Raw genomic sequence first — 21,183 nt, forward strand, 5'->3', positions numbered from 1 at the left:
AAGCACAACTAAACTCTTACCAAAGACTCATCATTTTCTGAAATCTCTGTTTCATATTTCTCAAAGTTTTCTGCCTCTCTCATTTCATCCACTCCATTCTCTGTCAATCCCTCTATCTCACTCTTTTCCTCGTGTACACCTGCAGTGAGTTCTGCGGTGCCATTTTCCACATCCGTCCCCGAAACAACTGCAGAATCATTTACGTCTTCATTTAAAATCACCTCACGCACTTCGGAAGCAGGCAGAGCATCTTGCTCATTATCGTCCTATGAATGGAACTGCAGTCATATGCTTTGTTGCATCAAATGAGACACACACACAAAAAAGCAATTTTGGAAAAACAACAACACTTATCATACCTCATCAGGTATTTTAGATATTTCCTCAACGGATTCCTACAGGTAAACAAAGTTAAATTGCCATAAACAAACCTTAAATGCAAGTTCCTGTGGTCTAACAAACCATACAAAAAGAAATACACACCTGTTCTCTCAAATAAGACCTCCGTGGCTTTTCCTCCACAACCACCTCCTCCCTCTGGATGACCACCTCCTCCTCCTCCTCCTCCTCTTCCACCTGTTTCTCCACCTCTGCCTCGTAGCTCGGGCCGCGCCGCAGACCAGCGCTGCTCCCTGAGGTTTGGTTGGTGTCGTCCTCCTCCTGTCTGTCCAGCGCCTCCTTCATCCTCCTCTGCCTGCGCTCCTCTCTCTTCGCCAGGCGCTCCAGCAGGGCCTGTTCCTCCTCGTCCTCTCCCGTCCCACTGGAGGTCACCACTGAGGTGGATACGCTCTCTGTCACCATAACGCTGGAGAGAAAATAAGGTAGAATACAGACAGCAATATATTACTAGTGATGGAGGGATATTAGCTTTTCAATTGCAGTATCTAGAGAGAAAAGTGAAAAACTAAAAAAAATATCAGTTTTCACACAGATATTAAGCAGCAACTGTTTTCAACATTGATAATAATAAATATTTCTTGAGCAGATCGTGATTTCAGCAGGATCGTGTGACACTGAAGACTGGAGTATTGATGCTGAAATTATTAAAATTAGAATATATTTAAATAGAAAACAGTTATTTAAAATTTTGATCAAGTAAGATACTTATTTAAAAAAACAGAAATCTTACCGACTTTCGAACAGTAGTGCATAAAATATAAAACATAACATGCTATTTATATTTTGTATGAGCTAAAACATTAACATTGTGGCCAAATAATCAACTAATATTTAGGCCTTACACAACATTACAACCCTAAAGAACATAATTTGCTTTCTTATTAGCAAAACCTCAACATTGAAAACCTAAATTGATAGCGAGGAACTTCATTATGGTTTCAAGTGGATCCGCACTCCCTTTTGCCTTTTCTAGGGCTGCATAACCAGCGTGCACAAGGACACAGACTGCCATAATCCTGCCACTGTAGGTTAATGTAGTCTGACTGCACCGCTTGGCAAACGTTTACCGTGCGTCAGCACTACTGACAATAGATGGAGCTATGTCTGGTCACACATCGAGAACAATTCTGGTCTTGTTTGACCGTCTTCTGTGTCCATTCATTGCACAAAGCCTCAGTGTCTGAACATGTCACTGCTTCCGCAATGCTGACCCGCTACAGGAAGTTATTTATTAGTGCCGCCCACTAAATCTGCAGATTACAGACAGAGAGGAAGGCGCAAGAAAAAGTGAAAAAGTGAGTTACAGTGAGGAAAATAAGTATTTGAACACCCTGCTATTTTGCAAGTTCTCCCACTTAGAAATCATGGAGGGGTCTGAAATTGGCATCGTAGGTGCATGTCCACTGTGAGAGACATAATCTAAAAAAAAAAATCCATAGATTTTTTAACTATTTATTTGTATGATACAGCTGCAAATAAGTATTTGAACACCTGAGAAAATCAATGTTAATATTTGGTACAGTAGCCTTTGTTTGCAATTACAGAGGTCAAACGTTTCCTGTAGTTTTTCACCAGGTTTGCACACACTGCAGGAGGGATTTTGGCCCACTCCTCCACACAGATCTTCTCTAGATCAGTCAGGTTTCTGGGCTGTCGGTGAGAAACACAGAGTTTGAGCTCCCTCCAAAGATTCTCTATTGGGTTTAGGTCTGGAGACTGGCTAGGCCACGCCAGAACCTTGATATGCTTCTTACAGAGCCACTCCTTGGTTATCCTGGCTGTGTGCTTCGGGTCATTGTCATGTTGGAAGACCCAGCCTCGACCCATCTTCAATGCTCTAACTGAGGGAAGGAGATTGTTCCCCAAAATCTCGCAATACATGGCCCCGGTCATCCACTCCTTAATACAGTGCAGTCGCCCTGTCCCATGTGCAGAAAAACACCCCCAAAGCATGATGCTACCACCCCCATGCTTCACAGTAGGGATGGTGTTCTTGGGATGGTACTCATCATTCTTCTTCCTCCAAACACGTTTAGTGGAATTATGACCAAAAAGTTCTATTTTGGTCTCATCTGACCACATGACTTTCTCCCATGACTCCTCTGGATCATCCGAATGGTCATTGGCAAACTTAAGACGGGCCTTGACATGTGCTGGTTTAAGCAGGGGAACCTTCCGTGCCATGCATGATTTCAAACCATGACATCTTAGTGTATTACCAACAGTAACCTTGGAAACGGTGGTCCCAGCTCTTTTCAGGTCATTGACCAGCTCCTCCCGTGTAGTTCTGGGCTGATTTCTCACCTTTCTTAGGATCATTGAGACCCCACAAGGTGAGATCTTGCATGGAGCCCCAGTCCGAGGGAGATTGACAGTCATGTTTAGCTTCTTCCATTTTCTAATGATTGCTCCAACAGTGGACCTTTTTTCACCAAGCTGCTTGGCAATTTCCCCGTAGCCCTTTCCAGCCTTGTGGAGGTGTACAATTTTGTCTCTAGTGTCTTTGGACAGCTCTTTGGTCTTGGCCATGTTAGTAGTTGGATTCTTACTGATTGTATGGGGTGGACAGGTGTCTTTATGCAGCTAACGACCTCAAACAGGTGCATCTAATTTAGGATAATAAATGGAGTGGAGGTGGACATTACAGGAGACCTAACAGGTCTTTGAGGGTCAGAATTCTAGCTGATAGACAGGTGTTCAAATACTTATTTGCAGCTGTATCATACAAATAAATAGTTAAAAAATCATATATTGTGATTTCTGGATTTTTTTTTTTAGATTATGTCTCTCACAGTGGACATGCACCTACGATGACAATTTCAGACCCCTCCATGATTTCCAAGTGGGAGAACTTGCAAAATAGCAGGGTGTTCAAATACTTATTTTCCTCACTGTACATATCGACATTTTTGTCCAATCACTGCTTAGTATTAGCAAAAATTGACTTGCTTAGTATTTCTGTCTTATTTTCCATTAAAATGACCTTAAAATTCCTAAATAAAGATATATTTACTTGAGAAGCAAAAATATATCAAATATTAAGTCTTGTATTCTGAAAAAGTCATCAAAATTAAGAGTTTGACATCATGTGTCATGACATCATTTAAAAATGTCTTTTTTTTTTAAATATATAATGTTCCTTGAGGCTCATTTATAATGTTAATAAAGTTTGTTGCAACAAATTGCAAAAACAAATATATATGAGGAAAAACGATTACTTTCAATCCTCATTCTGACCCCCTTGAGGTTTGTCAGTAAACGGCCAGTGTTATGATTGGCTAACGTCATTGCATAGGAAACAGTATGAAAGCCCACTCACTATTGCCCTATTTATTTATTGCCTATTTAAAACCGTCATTTACAGACAAAGCATTATGAAATAATTTACTTACAGTACGGTTTGTGAAGCAGCTGCTGTCAGATCCAATACAGTTGGCTGCATTATCTTTTAAAAGTTTATAAAACAAAATGCTCCAAACAAACATTTAATCCTCAGACACGATCCGGGCAACATAGAAAAAACACACACAACTGTTTCCGAGGCTTCCCAGCAAGCAATTTTGTGTTTAAAAGACGTCTAATAGCCGTCCGAACACAGCCCAGACGTCTAGGCTAAAACAAGGCAAAATTTGGGCTGTCAGTGAAAATTTAATAGACGTCTAAACCAGAGCCCAGGAATAGACTAGTCATCAATTAGATAAAGAAATGAAATGAGTGAAGTAATGAAACCAAACACCTTGTAATCACTGTTGACTTTGCTTACATGATGGAATATCATACATCTCGCTAGTTATTTTGGCAAAAACGACATGTAACCAATTTCAAGTTTATTTTGGCTAGAAATGTGTTACTCATAGCCGGACTATATCGGGTCTATAGTTAACCTAGACGATGAAATGACGGCTATTGCTTTCTGGGTTGGATTCTTCTGAAGTCTGTAGAGATAATCAAAAGAGCTGTTTAAACTGGACTTTCACTCTTCCATTGGTCTGACAGACTCCAGTGCGTGGATAATGTGAGAATCTGAATGCGCATCTGTATACTGTATCCAGTGTAGACAGCATCGGTGATTATAATGCGTTCTATTTGCTTTTGATGCAATGCAATGCTCAAATCCTGCGTAGGCAAATGTCAAATGTATTTGCCTGTGTGACGTCACAGATCCAGCAATATAAAAATGTTCTGTTTTCGGAGCTTGATTTAATAAATGCTTTGTTTATAATAAAGAGGACATTTTATGAAACTTGCAAGATGTTTTAATGGTATAAAGACCTCTTAAATGTCAAATGATTTCTCATGTTGCTCTCAGTTGCATCGCTTATCTACAACTCCTCTCCTGTGGCCTCATGGGATAGTAAAGTGTCCTTCGGATTCGCACTTCAGCATCTCACTGAAAATAATAGGTCATCCAGGTACTTTCCACCTCCTGTTTTATGAATCCTACGAATTCGGACGTACTACTCAGCACACATACTGTTTTTCACCTACTATATAGTATGGAAGTAGGCATATTCAGACGCAGGGTGAGTAAGAAAATCATTTGTTGTAGTGATGTAGTACTTGAGCGTGTCTGTGTTTTACCTGTGGCTGTTGTTGAGCTCCGGGGTCTCAGGTTTGTAGGCCACATCTTCACTCTCCTTACCACGCATTCTCTCCTGACGCGCTCTTCGTCTGCGCTCACGAGCGGCCTCCTCCTCATCCTCCTCACTCCGGCGATATGCCATCCTGCACACAGAGACAGCTAGATGTTACACCAGTAAGAGACGGAAAGAGTTAGGCCTCATGTCACCTTGGCACACACAGTCACAGCAGATACTGCTGCTGTTGTAGCTGTCGAGGATGAACTTTCACTGGCTGTCAGCTTTGTATGTGTGTGTGTGTGTGTATAAGCTTTGGCAGCTGATGAGAGGATCCTGACAGCATTCAGCCCACATAACAGCCAGGGGACTTTCGTGTATCCTAAATAAAGTTTTCACATCTCTCTGACAAGCTTTCTTCACCTCTCTCTCTCTCTCTCTCGTGTCTCTTGCTGATGCAAGGACGTTTTTTTAAGGACATTTTTACACTACCGTTTAAGTTTGGGTTTGTTAGTCGTAATTTATTTCTGTAATGGCAAAGCTGAATTTTCAGCATCATTACTCCAGTCTTCAGTATCACTCATCTCTAACTCGGGGTCATGTCCCAAGACCTCTCATTAAGAAACCACAACTAGATCCAAATGAATGGGCAAATTACAGAACCATTTAAAGTCTTCCAGTTATGTCTAAAATACTAGAAAATGTTGTGTCTGCTCAATTATGCTCCTTGCAAAAAAATTATATTTATGAAAACTTTCAGTCAGGCCCCATCATAGCACAGAAACTGTGCTTGTTAAAATTACAAATAACTTATTTCTAGCTTCTGACCAAGGTTGCATCTTAATACTAGTTTTACTTGATCTTAGTGCTGTGTTTGACACTATAGAGATCATGACATACTCTTAGATTGATAACAAAATTACACTGGTATTCAGGCATTAAGGTGGTTTAGAGCGTAGCTATCAGACCGTTACCATTTTGTTTATTTAAACAGGGAATTATTCAAGTTAACGTCAGTAAATTATGAATTGCCGCAAGGGTCTGTTTTAGGCCCTCTGCTATTTTCAATACAAATGCTGCCCCCTTTGTAATATTATTAGAAAACATGGAATTAGTTTCCACTATTATGCTGATGATACTCACGTCCAGATGAAATCTCTAAATTATCCAAGTTGACAGGGTGTGTTAAAGATGTAAAATATTGGATGGCCTTTTATCTATTAAATTAGGATAAGACTGAAGTTTTACTTATTGGACCAAAAACCTGTACACAGAATCTCTTAGAATATAATTTTCATCTAGAAGGATGTACTGTAACTTCATCCTCTACAGTTAAAGACCTGGGTCTAATATTAGACAGCAACTCGTCTTTCAAAAACATTACAAAAAAAGCCTTCTTCCACCTCAGAAACATCGCTAATCTACAGAACGTTATCTGTTTCTGATTCATAAATGCCATTTCATGCATTCACAACCTCTACACTGGATTATTGTAATGCATTACAAGCTGGTTGTCCTGCATCCTCAATAAACAAGCTACAGTTAGTCCAAAATACAGCTCTAGAGTTCTTACTAGGTCAAGTAAATATGGTCATGTCAAACCAATTTTATCATCTCTACACTGGTTACTTATTATTAAGCTCCTGTGTATTTAACTGATCTTCTATCGCCCTACAGTCCATCAGGCTCTTTAAGGTCATGAAAGTCTGGAATTTTGGTAGTATCTATATGATATCTAAGTCGAGAGCCACATTTGGCTCCTAAACTCTGGAATAGCCTTCCTGATAAAGTTCTGGGCTCAGACACATCTACTTTAATCTAGTTTAAAGACACATCTCTTTAGCCAAGCATTCACATAATGCATCTCATAACCTTGCACTCCAGTTATATCAGATCAAATGTGCTCGACTATCTATTGTTTGAAATGTTATGAACAGCAGCTATGTTAATTAATTTCCATTTTCCTTCCATTTCTGTTTGAGTCATATTTCACAATAAAACCAGTTGTCATACAAATGTCAAAAGGCAAAAAATCTTAATGGTTCTAAAAAAAGGCATTTGCTTTTGATTTTTTGGAGAGAAAAAGACTTAATCTTGACAAAAAAGCCCTTCCTCAGTTTGTGCAGTGATTAGGAATGTGTTCAGGACTGAACGTGGTGCTCTGTTAACGCCCATGGAAAACCTTGGGGAGAGTGAAATCATATAGAGAGCTGGATTCTTGCTGATTCTGTTGTTCTTTCTTTCCATCTTTCTTGTTCTTGTCTTCTCTCCCTTTGTCATTATGTTCACAAACAAATCACACCAGACAAACTCAACTGTGTTTATACTAAAGTATATGTTCTGTAAGAGACCATATAAAATATCTTTCTCTGAGGTTAACTTATAACATTATTCAACTGAATTTGTTTATGATCATTTTCCAAAAAACATTTCCAATGCCATTGTATGAATGGAATTAACAGTGTTTTTCTGCTTTCTAACATGGGAAATCCAAGGATTTCTGAATTAATTGAGAAACGTTTTGGACCATGTTGAAAGTCCTGAAAGTTTACCGTATGATTTTACACTACATCAAACTATTATTTTTACAGATCAATAATAATAAATAAAAAAATTCTCTCAATATAAAAATGAATAAAATCCAGAGGGAGTTTTCGAAAAACACAGAATCCCCTCAAATCCGCTTTAACATTCCAGCCCATCGAGTCCGGACACTTAGATGAGTTTCTGATCCGATATCCCTCCGGGGAACACCGCCCATCTTCCCTGTTCCATAACCACAGAAATAAATCAGAAATAAAACACGCTGACTGCCTGCTGCAAAAACATTCAGGAGCATCTCAGCATTTTTGAGCAGTATAGGAGTTTTGGGGGCATTGCTTTAGTACCTGTAGTGATATGGGATGTAAACCAAAACAAGAACATGATTTCCATATGGAGCACATCTTTCAGCCGTGTAGCATTAATTATTTTATAGTGTGCGCGGTGAGAGCTACGCGGTGAGCAGCATGTTTTATGGGATTCATAAACTCTATAAAGGAAGCCAGGGTTACTGTGTGGGAAATTAAATTGATATGCAGCTAATGTTGCAGCTAATTTGCTCTCATAATAGCACAAATAACAACATGCAGAGCCCATAACCAGGCCATCCAGGCCGGAACAGCTGAAGTATCAAGGCGGGAAGTATTTTCTTGTGGAGGTCCAAACATCTCAGAAATGTCAATGAAAACATCACACACAGGGCAAAGGCTCTCGAGAGCAATCACAGACCAAAGGGTTGGGAGAGAGAAATTTTTGGACCCTGCCAAATCTGGGTTCACTGTTCTATTCCCACGCTCTTCCTTTACTTACTGACCCCACACTCATCTCCAGTGCCACAGATCCGTCCATTCCTTATTTGACCACAGCACAGGATCACCTGCTCTCATTTCTGCCCCATAACCACACAGCTTTCAGTAACAGCATCCCTTGAACACATGTATACCCTCAAGCGGGCTTTTCTTTAACCAGCCAGAGAGAAAGAGAGAGAGAGAGAGTGTTTGGAACGGGCCATTCGTTGAGGATGGGTGTTATTTCCTCAGCTCTTCCTGGCCTCTCATGGGAACAGCACAGATGTGTGGTGCCAAGATGGCTGTAGATCCATAGAGAAAACTACATAAAAGAATATGAAGTTTAAAAGAACAGCATCCATTTAAAATTGAAATCTTTTGTAACATTATTAATGTCTTTAGTGTCACAAAAATACAACTTTTAAAAGTATATGGGTGTATATGAGGCGTTAATAATTATTATAATTTTTTATGTTTGTTACATTAATTACATTTACATTATGCATATTCCGCCCTGCATGTTTTATGCAATAACTCTTTTTTTACACATTTTTAAAAAAATATATGGATGGAAACTCCATGCAAGATGTGCATAACATTTCTAAAAATGCACATAAAAGGCTTCACTTTCGGAAAAATAGTGCCCAGTGTACTGTGGAATTTTCCGTATTGATTTTTTACTAGTGTTTTATCTGTATTTTGAATTACACACCGCATTGTGTTTTAGGGTTAAAGGACAAGTCAAGTGTAAACTTAATGGATAATCTCTTGGCAGATAATTACTTATTTATTACAATAAATAACTTTTTGTTTTTTTCTATGGGTTTTTGGAGGTGGTATTTGTGCATAAACTACAATCTAAACGCATCTTCCTATACCTAATAAAATTCTTAAGAAGCAGTAGTAGAAGTGTGACTGTGACTCAAGTCACGTGACTGAATATGCTCAAATGACGGGCTACTATTACCTTCCAAAACTGTCTGACACACTTGAATCGATCACTGTCAAACATAAAGTCCATCAGAGCGCTTTTTGCAGTAATTTATTACACATAATAAAAGATTTGCGCAATGGCTTCCCCAGTGACTACAACTTCCATTTTCCTTTCTACTGCAGTTTCTCCAGAAATGACGAATTTGTTCTTTTAAACAATGCAGCTGGAAATGCAGCTTCAGTCACAAATTGCTTTTCAGATTTTTTTTTTTTCCCATTAATTAAATTCTTAGCTTGAATGGAAACATAGCTCCCATCCAAATTTATTCTGCAGTTGATGCTAAAATAGAAACCGTGGACTGGACAGAAATGGTAGGTTTTGGTAATCATTAGTCAGAACATTCCGTCAGCATGGTGAGTGGGGACACGGAGCCAGCAGTCAAAACATTCCTGTGTGTGTATGCGGAGTATCAATGACCCGACTCGGAGCTGGAACACATCAACCTGTCCCGGGAAAGGCCACTGCAGTCACACAGGAGTGTGTGTGCGTGTGTAACTGTGCTTGTGTATACATGGTGCTTTAAAAACAGCATGAACCCTTTGACCCTTCAACAGTGCCAGTCATCTCAGAAGCGGCTCTGACCAGCTATTTCTCTAAATGCATAGCAGACCTGATCTATGATCTAGTTGTTATAGTCTCACAGAGCCAGATGTTTGACTATCAGCATAAAGTCTCATTCACTTTGCAGCTTATTCTGGCCATGAACCGCCCACTTAAACAGGAAGGGCCCGTCTGACCTTCATGTAAAACGACTAACCACATTTCATTCTTTATGGATGATGTTTTGGGGCAGATAAATTGGAAAGTGGAGGATACCACAATAGACCAGGGTTCAGCAAATAAGCAGTTAATTCAAATAGTGTGTCAAAACAGACAACAAAGAAATAAGTCAACATTTGCGGTGTGCAGAATTTCAGTCCATTCAAAAGAACAATTATAGCACTTAGCACAACAAATAGTTGAGGATATCTAGTTGAGTTGCTACTCTTAATGATGATTCAAAGTTTCACTGTCATAAACCTTGCAAACTTTTCCAAATCCAGTGACTATTTGTTCCTTAAAAACACATTTTTTGCAGTTACTTTTAACTCTACCCCCGTCAGCGGTGAAAAAGCAGAGAAAGCGCGTTTTTATCAAAGACTACATTTGATCGGACTCAGAACGATGATCAAAACATAGATGGAGTAGATTGAGTCCATCAATACCTTCAAAGCTTCACAGTCCTACAGGTATACCTCTTCCTGGGTCAACATTTCATTCAGTAACGTTTGGCAGTTTTGATTTATATGCTGATGAATGTTTGATGATCGCATTATTTTACATGTGCGTAAGTAAAGCTTCAATCGCTTGTTTCTGCTTATTCTTCAAATGCGTTTCGATCCGGAGATTCTGTACTCTTTCAGAAGATGTGTAATAGCGACCCCTACCGTATAACAGTGAAAATGTGGATTGCTGGAAAATTCTGTCAATGGCGGGGAAAGATTTAAACACGTTTCCTAACAAACTGATCAAAGCCTCTACATCTTGACTACTGGAAATTGAATAGCAGTCAGACAATCAGACTGGAGTTTGCGATATTGAGAAATGCATTTACATCTTCTATGCAATCAGCATCAGATAGTTTTGTCTATGGGAACGCTGTATTTGCATCATACACTCTCAGAAAATAAAGTACATAATTGTACCTTTAGGGGTACAATGGCTTGTCACTGGGGCTGTACCATCAAGGGTACAATATTGTACCTTAACCTTTTAAAGAAACGGTACATATATGTACCTTTTAATGCTTTTTGACCCTCAAAAATGTACATATATGTACCTTGAGGTCCAATAATAAGCCCAATACGTTACGGGGGTACGTTAGTGTAGATTGTACCTTGGGGGACAGAAATGGACTCCTACTGGTACCCCTATTTCTGACAGTGTATCTAATGTGAAGGTGTAGCATATTTTAGAGTTAAAAGTAATGCATACAGTGCAGACAAAAGACAGAACACACACCCTCCTTCTCTCGCACACTTTTCCTCTCCTGTCATTTTCAGCAGTTGAAACACTGGCACGTCTTCCAGAAGAAAAAGACTGGCGCACATCAAGCCATCATCGCCTGATGGAAAAGCAGCTGGACTCGGATGCCAAAGCTGCTCCTGCGTGTACATGCGTTATCGGACTTTCTCTGTTTTTCCGCATCAGCGTCGAGCCAACATCTGCCTGCCCGCTGTCCCTCTGCTTGCACTGAGGACCGTCTGGAGACGGAGAGCATCCCAAATCACTGCCAGGAAACACTTCTAATGTAGAGACATTTGGCAAAGCGACAACGCTTATCATTATGTACATCGAAAACTGACTTTTGTCTTCGACGTGCATGGTGATGATGGCCGAAATGGACGGGGCCCACAGGACGACACATGGTTTTGACTAGTTCAATTACCACCAAAGAGTAAATATTGATTGTTACAGCATCTTTGCATAATGAAAGTAATTTAATAGAGCGTTTTAATCTTTTATCACTAACTCGAGCAGGCAAAGAGGAGCGGGCCAAATTCTCCACAAGAACATAAACACAAGATCACATTGTGTCGCAGAGCTGAACGGGTTGCATTTGTAACTTTCTGCCAAATGCGATACTTGGCATAGGAAACCCAATTCAACCCATTCAGAGGTTTATAACATATAGCCAAAAAAAGCATTTGGTTTATGCTATGCTGTAAAATATAATGGTCCCTAATCTGTGCGTCATCGGCTTTACGCTTCCGCCCAACGATTAGGTGAAAAATGGCCCATATATCTTAAATCATGAAAAAGAAAAGCATTCCTGCTTCATGGTAACACGGTTGGAGGAAACAGGAAAGCCGTTGCAGACGGGAAGCTGACACTCGAAACTAACTGTACACCAAGTTACTCTGGTCTAACATCCTAGCCAATGATAATAGAAATAATTGTTGCTGAAAGATATTGATTTAGAGCTGATTCATGCAATCCTATGCTCTCCTGGTATGATAATAAGCTTGATTTGCATTATTAGCCATTACCCATAACTCTTTTTGACAGGGGCATAAATGTTCAAGAAACAGCTGTTGTCTGTGTTTGAAGACATGCACAGTGCTCAGAGATCATCTAGCCTGATGCAAAAGGGCTATTTGGGTCAGTGCCTCCAGTTTTTATGGGAGCGTCACGTTGCCTTAAATGGTCAAGCGGCTCCCAAAAGTGCCAGTCCGTTGATGTTTAATATTTGTTACGTTAACACCGGCTTTCTGTAGCAGACTCCATCATCGCAGAAAAAGAAAAAAGGAGCTGATAGTGCAATCTTTGGGCCACAAAAGCATTAAAACAGTGATTACTTACAAATTGTGATTACAAATTTTTCTTATTTTTTTCCCACAATGAGAAGAATGATTAATTAATGAATTAATTAATGAGTTAGGAATGTAGGAAATGCATGCAGGAGCATACATTTATGAATCTTACACTATTGTAATTGTTATAATATTTGAATGCACAAAAATAAACTATAAGAGCCAATTTGCCAATTCTGGTCTCGCCACAATAATAACCAATAGTTTGCAATCCAGAATGTTAGTGAGTCGAAACAACTGAATTGTGTCCAGGATTCTCTGTTCCACACAAATGAAAATAGAGACAAATGCTGTCAAGATTCAAAAATAACAAAAAGCATAATAAAAGTACCACTGAAGTAGAGTCCATATGACTCTATTTGATAACTTAAATTTATATTGTTAACACTGAAAATCTTCCCTTTCACCACCGTCCTCATATTGCATTCAGTATATTAAAATTCGTTTGATGTGATCAATGCCACCACTGACACTGGCATAATATGTCTCCACTCTCCATGCAGCAATATCTGAATATTTAAGAGCTGCAGCAGATGCAAAGATAAACCACAAACTACAACTTTGTTGTCTCTTTCTCACATAAAGTTATTGTATGGCCTTAGAAAAGAAAAGAAACATAATATCATATGAATTGGAATATAGTTTGAATAGCTATATTGCTATTTAATATAGCATCCCCTGGTCACTAGCTGAGTTACCATCCACCTATTTTAAGTCAAATTTGGGGATATCATATTGCAAAAAAAAAAAATTGCTGGATGGAAACCAAGATATGCATAAATTGTAAAAATGTGCATAAAAAAATGCTTGCGGTCAATTAAGACGGATATTTTTTTAAATCCAATAAGATGACATGCGCATAAACTATGATGGAAACACATTTACAGAATAAATTTCATTGTACAGCATATCTCAATGTTGATCATTCTGAAATACCAGAGCCAAAGTCTGTCATCAAAATGGTTGGGTATAATTACCTCCCAGAACTCTCACGCGATTACATTCCCAAACACCAGGTATCCAAACGCAACTTCCTATTACAGATATTTTGCGCTAATTTCCCAGGAAGTGACAATTTGGTCACTTTGTCATTTCTCTTGAACACATGGGATGGAAACTGTGCTTTATTCACAAATGTTTTATGCAATATTCCAATTTTACACAAGAGTTACATTATGGATGGAAGCATAGCTAATGTTTGCTTTCAGTATATGAAAAAGAGCATCAACATTCTTGGTATTTTGTGTTCCACAGATAAAAGAGAATCAAACAGGAACAGCTTGAGGGTTAGTAAATGATGACAGAACTTTCGTTTTTGGGCAAGCTATCTCTTTCACAACTGCCTTCTTTAATAATATCTAATAAAACTGAGTGTTCACTTAATCCCCCCAAAAAAGATTCTTGGAACAGAAAACACATTAAAAAGCATTTTTAAATCTTGCACGAATGCACAAAGACTCATTTGGCCACAGAGCAGTCACACAGTTTGCAAGCTGTCATGTTTTAGCAAGGTGAACAATCTTTACAAGCAGTGGCTGTGCAATCAATCTGATGATCTCAACCTCATTAACAGCCCTCGGCTTGCGGTGCAAAGCGAGCATTAATGACGCCCATGTTACCTCTCGGCTTCCAGACGCATCTCCTCCCGTTTCTGTCTCCTGAGCTCCCTGCGCCGTTCGAAATCATCATCCATGCTTCAATCCTGAGAGTATGACCCTGCAAAACAACAGAACATGTGTGTCTTTTAGTCTCACGCATGAACCTTACATAAACTCACAGAATCCTCTCCGTTACTGAATATGGTGGAGTACGTCTGGATTCCACAGCTGCTGTGAGTATTTGGTTAACCTTTTCACAAAAATCACACATTCCCATATGCAAGACATTTACAGTCGATCTTTTCTCAGCCCGACATCAAACAGATCACAAGTTTGTTTTCATAATACCACTTAAAATGGAAATTGTGGGAGAGAGAGAGAGAGAAAGAATGAAGAAAAAAAAAAAGAGAGAGGGAGAGAGAATGGGTGAGGAAAAGATGTTAGCACAGGATGTCCACTCAGTCAAGCATTAAGACTCTGACTAAATATACTGCAGGGTACATAGTGGAGGAACCCAGCCCACCCAGGAGATATAGAGCTGCTGTCATTAATCTCAGCACTGTGACGCTTCAGACCGCCCTACCTTCACTTCAGTGATGATGACCTCTGGAACATTTTAGCTTTCAAAACATAGCAGAAATTCACTCTCTCTCGTCTCGATAACACTCCAACTCAAAGAGTATTTCAGGCTCTTTCTCTCTCGCTGCAGCTGGGCCAAAGCCGGCCTCTTCCTTTCCCATTTTTTCACCCTCCCTACTTTCCTCCATTTTTCTCCCTCCCATTATGGTGCAAACTCACAATCACGGCCGACGGGTCTGCCTCCTCCCTCTCTCCCCCTTTTCCTTTCTCTCTCTCTCTCTCTCTCTCCCATTCCGACACTGTCCCTCTCTCGCTCTTTCCCTTCCCGACTCCCAATTATTGCCCATTCCATTCCTTTCCTTTTTTTTTCTCGTTCCCTCCCTCTCTTTTGTGATCACGGCACTGTTGCTGGTTAGCTGGGATTCGCTTGCGGAAAGCATGTTTAAAAATGAAAACACTTGCAGACTTTTTGCTTGAAAATTTTAGATTTAAAAAAAAAAGTTATTAGTTAATAAAAAGTAGGCTAGCTAACTACATTGGAGCTTTTTAAAGGGGCAATATTTTTTCCAAGTTATCACAGGAAATAAGTGGAAAATAACTGAAAATAAGTTTCAGGTGTTGGAATAGGACAACCAGAATCCAAAACACAGTAGCAGAACACATATGCCGTTTACTGTGGAATATGTTTTTTTTTATTGCACTAAAGCTGTAACAGAAAAGAAAAATGAAAAAGAGAAAAAAAGTGAAATTAGTGAAAAATAGAAAAAATACAGACAAGATTGAATAAAAAAATAGTTATTAGTATATATTATTAGTAAAATTGTAACAGAATATTGTTAAAATATTGATTCTATGGAATTTGATATTTTCAATCTCACCAAACAATTTTTTAAGCGAATATCACTTAGAGTGACAGCATCAAACTGCAATTTACACTAAATACAAGTGGAAATAGCGTAAAATATCACTGCATATTTTTTTGAACCACTTTATTTTACATGAACGACCCAGCAAAAATGCTACTTGAGTGACAGTCTGTTTGATTATTGCCCAAAAAAACCCAACAATTTAGCATTTTTCTAGTGAGAAATGTGGCTGGTTGTTGGAAAGTCAACACTTTTTAGCATAGCTTAACTGTCCTGCTACTAAAAAGTTAGCAACATCACTTTTTGTTACTGCTGGACACAAATACACACACACACACACACACAAAGTGTGCAAGAAAAGAGAGAGAAAGAGGTTCTCAGACACAAGAGAACAGGAAACACTTCTCCTCCTAAATCCCTCCTCCATATTCACATAATGCTGAGAGAGAGAGAGAGAGAGAGAGAGAGAGAGAGAGAGAGAGAGAGAGAGAGAGAGAGAGAGAGAGAGAGAGAGAGAGAGAGAGAGAGAGAGAGAGAGAGAGAGAGAGAGAGAGAGAGAGAGAGAGAGAGAGAGAGAGAGAAGAAAAATGGAAAAAACAAAAACAACAGCGGGAGAGGGAAAGCAAGGAATGTGAGTGAGAAGTGGAGAGCAAGAGATCGAGCCGATCTTCCTTATCAGGCAGAACCGCTGTGCCCGCATTCGCGAACCGCAGGAATGTGCTCTATCTTTAGCTGGATCTTCTGTTTGCAGGAGCATGGCTGCTCTTCATATCTGAGCCCTTGAGCAAACAGCACTGACTCAGCTCAATAAAACTGTCACAACTGTGTACGATCAACTCAAATTGAATCACGCTCTCACAGCGATGATGACTACACATGCTGACCTCACATACTAAATTTATGATTGAAATTCAGGTGGTGTTTGTGTTTTGGTGGCGTGGTGTGTACTAGCGCCGTGCACAACTGACAATAAGGCCCTGTCTTCAGAGAAAGAATGTAGAAACGGATTTGCCTCTTCCTTTCAAGGACCACCCGTGTGCGGCTACAGCTAGCGTACAAGCCTCCTAGGCGTCCCTACATTCATGTCGTTGCACTTTTTCCCTCTTGAATGTTTCATAACGGGGGTCTGGCTTCCCCCAACAAGAAGGGAGACGCCTCCTGTCTAGAGAGCACGCGTTGTAATGGCTGTAATAACACATTCACCTGGTAAATTACTATGTTCCTCATAAGTGCGGTGCTTAACCCTTCATCAAAGCTCATCACAGCAATGACCCATGGGAATGCAGTCTTAGAGCCTCCATCTGTGATGTTCTCTAGGTCGCGAACGTACACACGGACGCCTGTGCCAAACCACACGAACGATGCAGCTTTGGCTCTCTTTAAACTCTGTGGGGAAAAGGGAGCAACTAATGAAGAAAACTAAAAACGATGGCAGAGGGAAAACTGATTTTGACTGGGATTTAAACTGGTTTTGCAAAAATGGCTTTTGAAAACATGTCAACATGAAACATTTGCAAATGATTCTACTTTCGTATTTCTGAATAAAACATTGAGAAAAAAATATTATTTTATTTGAAATAACGTGCACTGATGAAACATTAATGCTTCAAGTAATGTACTGTAGCAGAGTTTCACGGTCTGAAATGTAATCCACCTCTGACCGCAAGAAATTCCTCGTACCCGCTTTGCAGTAAAAAATAATTACAAACTCATTAATGTCAACACACTTAGCCTTAACAATCTACCATTAGTGAGATGCTCGTAGTTCGCTGAGATAAATGTTGAGGTAAAGACTGTTCTTTATAACCAGAGCCAAAGCTGATGTGATCCACAACCCCACTGCCAAAAGGATTAAATAACTAAATGTTTGGATCTACCACCCACCGTCTTTTGGACCTCGGCCACTCTGGACAACTTGAGAGAGACTAAATTTACGGCTCAAGAAGAGAGTGGAGCGTTGCCAACATAAACCATCACCCTTATTTGCATGTCTGTCAATATAGGTCCATTAACATCGACTGGCTTCGCTATCAGAGTTTATGCTAACACACTCTCCGCGGCCGCAGCGGGAGTCAGGATTCAGACCGTCTTCTCTGGCCAAGATTGTAACAAATGGAGGAGCTGCGCAGACATGTTGCATTAAAAAGCGTTTTACTGTAATGTGGTGTATATTTCACCATGAAACAATGTGGTATTAAGCACCAGATAAAATGGCCTTTTTCCTACAGGAAGAGGTATAAAGTAAATCTATGTGCAACTATCAAAATGTCATGACGTGCACTTATATTGACTTCACTATTCGTTCATAAAAGGAAGATGTTTATACTGTGCAGCCAAAGTAAACAAACAAATGGGACAATCCCAAACTCATTAACATCAACATGAAATGGCTTTCGCAGCACATTCTTTAAAATTACGTATTTGTAGAAAATAAAAAGCAGTTAAGGTTATTGGATTTTGATGTGAGATTGTTTTCTGTGAAACAACATGCAGTAACACATCATAAAGTAAATTTGGATTTCATGCTGCCTTTAAGAACATGTAATGGGTTACGTCAACATTTTTAGAAGAAGTCAATGCTAAGGAAAAACGAATAATCAGAAAACGTTTTCAGGCCTGTTAAAAAGTGGGACGTTTTTGAGGTTGTGCGAGAGGGTGAACTGTAGCCAGGTGCAGGAAGGTATCCCAGAAATCTGCAGCGTCAGCAGCCTATCAGAGGTACACACACCACGCTCACCTGCCACCTCATTAAAAGACACTGCTGGTATGTCAGCTATGTGCTTTTCCATCTGGATTCACTGAAAGTTGCTCAACAATGTCAATGAAGACTCAAGTCCTTATTTCTTCTTAAAATATAATCTCATACAGTACTTTATTATGTAGCTTTCATGGAATGTTAATGTGTTAATCAGTTTAATCCTCAATATTCCTTCTTACCCTTAAAAGATCAAAAAAATACACAGTTAGAAATTCAAAAATCCCAGTCACTGAGCGGATAAGAACAAACCAAGACACAGGAGACAAGAGGAGAGAGAATCTAATTCTCATGCCATATTTTGAGAGTGCTGTTCACTCAACAAGCTGCAGAGAAATAAAGAGATCAAAGAGGGTGATCTGGGAATGCAGGTCTTTGTGAAATGAACCTGAGCTAGGAGAATGAAATCTATACTGCTGTGCAGTCAATACACCTCTGTCTGTCTGTCTGCGTCAGTGATGACAAACCTACAGACCTACGGCAGAATTATGGTTGTGTGTGCTTGCCGAGATGCGCAGGAAATTGAGAACACCAATAAAAGTGACTGGAGGCCAGCCGAAGTTGTCCCATAAAGCCGGCTGAATGATTGGCCGGCACACGACCGCAGATCTCAGGACCGTGTCAGGACAGTAATGGCAGGGCTCCAGCACCAGGTCAGGTTCATGTACAATATACCAACAACTCTATGTGACGGGCCAACAATCCCCATTAACACAGTTGTGTTTATGTGCTGAAGGTCAGACAACCTGCTGTGCTTCAGAGATTTTAGAGGGAAGAATTATGGTTTGGTGCAGTTTGCCAAATTCTTTGTCTTCAAGTCACCAACACCAACAAAAAAGTCTTATTTTTGACTATTATATTGGATATCATTTAGCCTTAGCATTAATATTATTAAAGTTGACACCTGAGTTTGTTTGTCTTTAAGTTTTGACAGATCAAGGGAAGTGATACTTTCTCTGATAGAGACCAAATGGGGAATTACTTACAAATGAAATCCAGATGAGACATAGTGTGCAAATTATGGGGGATTTGGGGGGGAGGGGGTCTAACCTCCCTAATAACAGGTAGACATAAGCAAGTCAAAACTGAAGATTGTGGGGGTCTTAAAAGTACATATAATTTTTTACATATAATGCATGTTCAACAGCATTTTCAAACAACATTTAACCACAAGATGTAGATTAGAAGTTAGTCAGAATACATACTGGGCTATAAATATATGCTTAAGTCTTAGCTAGTAGCAGATTGTCGTTAGTATCAGTACACAACAAATCTTTGTATTAGGTTAACTTCAACAGATTGTAAACTGCAATTATACAGAGATGTCTTTACAAACATCAACCCCCTTCAAAATAACTGTATAATTTGCGCACTGATGGTATTGTTAACAAAAGCAGAGAAATTGTACTCTTTTTATGATGATTTCAAGTATGAAATATCACCCACAAGCAAATAAACCAAAAAGAAAAATTTAAATCTGGAACATGGGATAAAAATCTAGAGCCTGGGATAATATCTTGTCGTACGGAAGGACACCAGCCCTGCAATGTCGAGACATCCCTAGCTATGAGTCTTAAAGTGGGTAATACCACCTTATGCACAAATGCTGGTTTGATTACTTTGGCAATGTTTGGCTTATTGAAGGTCGATTTCACGTAACCAAAAGCTCAGCTTGGACTCTCTGATGCATCAACACATTTATGGCTCTAGGGCCTTAGAGAAGAAACAGAAGGAATGAGAGATTAAGTAAGAAAAGACATGGAGAGAGACATAGACAGAGCGAGAAAAAGAGCAGGATGTGCCGCTATAAATCCAGTACATATTTTGGCAGGAAGAGCAGCAACTGCTTTTCATGGCTGTCACTGGGAAAAGAAGAAGCTCTGAAAAGTATAAGAGAAATGAGGAGAGAGAAGAAAATTTGGTTGATACGCAACCTACCTAACCTAAGTTTGGAGACATCTGACTGAATTTGTTGCTCATGGTGAATCTCACACGAGTAGAATATTTCAATGGCATGGGTAGCCAAAAGATTTTGCTTATACATCCGCTGCACGTAAATGGTGAAATGCATGAAATATATCTATATATACCTTAATTTGAAGTTGCTTTGGATAAAGCATCTGCCAAATAAATTTAAATGCAATAAAGATAAATGTACAGTCAGCCAGTCATTATAAAAATAAACCCTTTCAGGGGATACCAGACACCTTGGCTTTGTGTCGGGATTCTGATAACCACATCAGGGTTTATTTTGCGATAATGACTCGCTGACTGTACATTATTCCTTAGGTTTTTAAAATGGGAGGGAGGGGATCAAAAATTCAAGCAAGGGCAAAAATAGGCCTCAGTCATTGAATTTCCACTTGAGGTTGGAAAAGGAGATTCCTGCATTCCCAGACAATGGATCGCATTCCCCGACACGTCTGCATGTCCTCTGAATCATTCTCAACCAGTTGGTCTACAGTTACCTGCTCAAACACCAAATATGTCTTAAACCGCAATTACCCACAATGCCATGCAATTACAGGCTCTGGGACACAGTGTGAATGTCAATAGCTGTCCTAAGAAAACATTATAAACATCTTACTCTTTGATGTATGACCTGAAATGTTTTGGGGAAAATATACCAGCTGGGTATGCAACACATTCACAAATATATGGCAATTCCTCTTTTAATATATTCCCTTAATAATATATATTTATTTTTTAACATTATATAAATAGTTCTTTTTA

The 21,183-nt window shown here is 39.4% G+C and overlaps 1 protein-coding gene across 9 annotated transcripts in view; it reads right to left on the reverse strand.

Moving 5' to 3' along the window:
- The window catches only part of cald1a (caldesmon 1a), a 54,006-nt gene that overhangs the window by 16,177 nt on the left and 16,646 nt on the right, over positions 1-21,183 (reverse strand). For 2 of the 9 annotated variants that reach the window (XR_014605844.1, XM_084111672.1), the window contains exons 2-6: positions 14,272-14,368; positions 4,981-5,124; positions 484-805; positions 360-395; positions 21-266 (exon numbers count right to left, since the gene is read on the reverse strand). Coding sequence is in view for 5 of the 9 variants with exons in the window: in XM_084111672.1 (XP_083967798.1) it covers positions 21-266; positions 360-395; positions 484-805; positions 4,981-5,124; positions 14,272-14,345 (822 nt within the window). In the remaining 4 variants the exon portion in view is untranslated. Of the gene's footprint in view, positions 1-20; positions 267-359; positions 396-483; positions 806-4,980; positions 5,125-14,271; positions 14,369-14,833; positions 14,973-21,183 lie in introns of those variants that run through there. The other 7 variants (XR_014605843.1, XM_084111674.1, XR_014605842.1 and 4 more) reach the window with 5 other exon arrangements.

Source organism: Abramis brama (genome assembly GCF_963993115.1).
Source record: "Abramis brama genome assembly, chromosome: 4".
Lineage (NCBI taxonomy): Eukaryota > Metazoa > Chordata > Actinopteri > Cypriniformes > Leuciscidae > Abramis > Abramis brama.